Genomic DNA, 1486 nt, shown 5'->3' on the forward strand with positions numbered 1-1486 from the left:
CATGGAGCTGTGTGTGTGTCCCCATGGAATTGTGGCCCTATGGAGCTATGGACTTATGTCAGCTGCTCCTGACCCTTCCCAGCTCCATTCCCACCCCTGCACACGCTCCAACCCCTCCATGTCCTGGATTGGGGACCCAAACCTGTCCCCAGGGCTGGAGGTGCCTCAGGTGCCACCACAGGGGGATGGTGATCCCTTCCCTGGGGCTGTGGCCACACCATGACTAGTACAAGTCAAGACCCATTGACCTCTTGCCCACCTTGGCTCATGTCCAGCCACTGCCACCAGCACTCCCAGGGCCTTTTCCCAAGCCTGGAGCATTCCATGGAGTTGCTGTGACCCAAGGGCAGGATCCATTTTGAGAGGTGTGGACCAGTTTGCTCCTTACCAGTTCAACTCCAGCCATTTTGTGCTCGACGTAGGGCAGATAACCCAACCAACGGATGATCCCGGAGACCTGATTGCCTTTGTCCAAGGTGATCTGCACCATAGAGTTCACTTCCAGGCCTGAATTCCCACTGTCACATTCCTCACTGCTCTCACTCATTCCTTGTTTCGTCACGTTTGGGTGGCCCAAGCCAACGGTGGAGTCGAAGGATGAAAAGAAACCTACCCTTGTTTCGTCAAGTTTGGGTGGCCCAAGCCAACAGTGGAGTCGAAGGATGAAAAGAAACCTAATGGGCAACACAAACCATCAAGGTGAGGCAGAAATTCCATCCCAAATGAGACACCTCTGGATCTCACCCAATTCCAGGCCTGTTTTGGAATTAGAGACCATGCAGGGAGCTGAGCACCACACACAAGGTGTAATTCCCAGTGCTGCAGCCAAGCTGGTCTAACAGGATGAGAGGAGATGATCCTGCTCCCTGTTTTCCTGCTCCAGCCTCTCTCTGTCCCTGCAGCTAATCCAGCCCTTCCCAGACTCCTGGAATGGCAACAGAGAGGTTATTTCCTTATTATTTTCTCTGCCTTTAGTGAGATGAATCAAGTCAGGGAAGAGTTTAAGGACATCTCCATGATTTTTTTGGTGGCAACAAGGAGAATCCACTTATTCCTTGTGTTGTCCAGAGACTCACTGGAGCCTTTCCCACCAGGATCAAACTCCTGCTCCACATTCCACAGCTAAATTAAAGGCTCTTTTTAACCAACCTCTTCCCTGAGGAATTTCTGTGCTACCATCAGAGACTTGTCCCTGAAAAATTCACCTTCCGTTGACTCATGCAAAGGATTTTGCCCAGAACTTGGGAATTTTCCATAAATCCTGATCAGTTAAGACTAGCTGAAGTTTTTCTTGGACTTTCAGCTCCTCCTGAGAGAAGGACTAAATTCCAAACCCCTTGGAATGTGAGCTGGGCAGACATTGAGGATCACCTACTCTGCAAGTTGTCCTTGATGACCAAATCCATTGGGATCTCTCTGAAGATATCAGTTGTTCCTTCTTCTTCCTGGAAAAAGAGGGAAAAAATCCATCAGGGAAATGCTTTAT

General features: G+C 49.9%; 1 protein-coding gene across 1 annotated transcript in view; it reads right to left on the bottom strand.

The window, feature by feature from the left end:
• The window catches only part of LOC103798699 (ubiquitin carboxyl-terminal hydrolase CYLD-like), a gene marked incomplete at its 3' end in the record, with an annotated part of 4056 nt that overhangs the window by 1577 nt on the left and 993 nt on the right, over nucleotides 1-1486 (bottom strand). Inside the window, exons 3-4 of the mRNA XM_009070980.1 lie at nucleotides 1376-1445; nucleotides 389-609 (exon numbers count right to left, since the gene is read on the bottom strand). Coding sequence (XP_009069228.1) covers nucleotides 389-609; nucleotides 1376-1445 — 291 coding nt within the window. The remainder of the gene's footprint in view (nucleotides 1-388; nucleotides 610-1375; nucleotides 1446-1486) is intronic.

The sequence above is a fragment of the Acanthisitta chloris genome, unplaced genomic scaffold, assembly GCF_000695815.1.
Source record: "Acanthisitta chloris isolate BGI_N310 unplaced genomic scaffold, ASM69581v1 scaffold15373, whole genome shotgun sequence".
NCBI lineage: Eukaryota > Metazoa > Chordata > Aves > Passeriformes > Acanthisittidae > Acanthisitta > Acanthisitta chloris.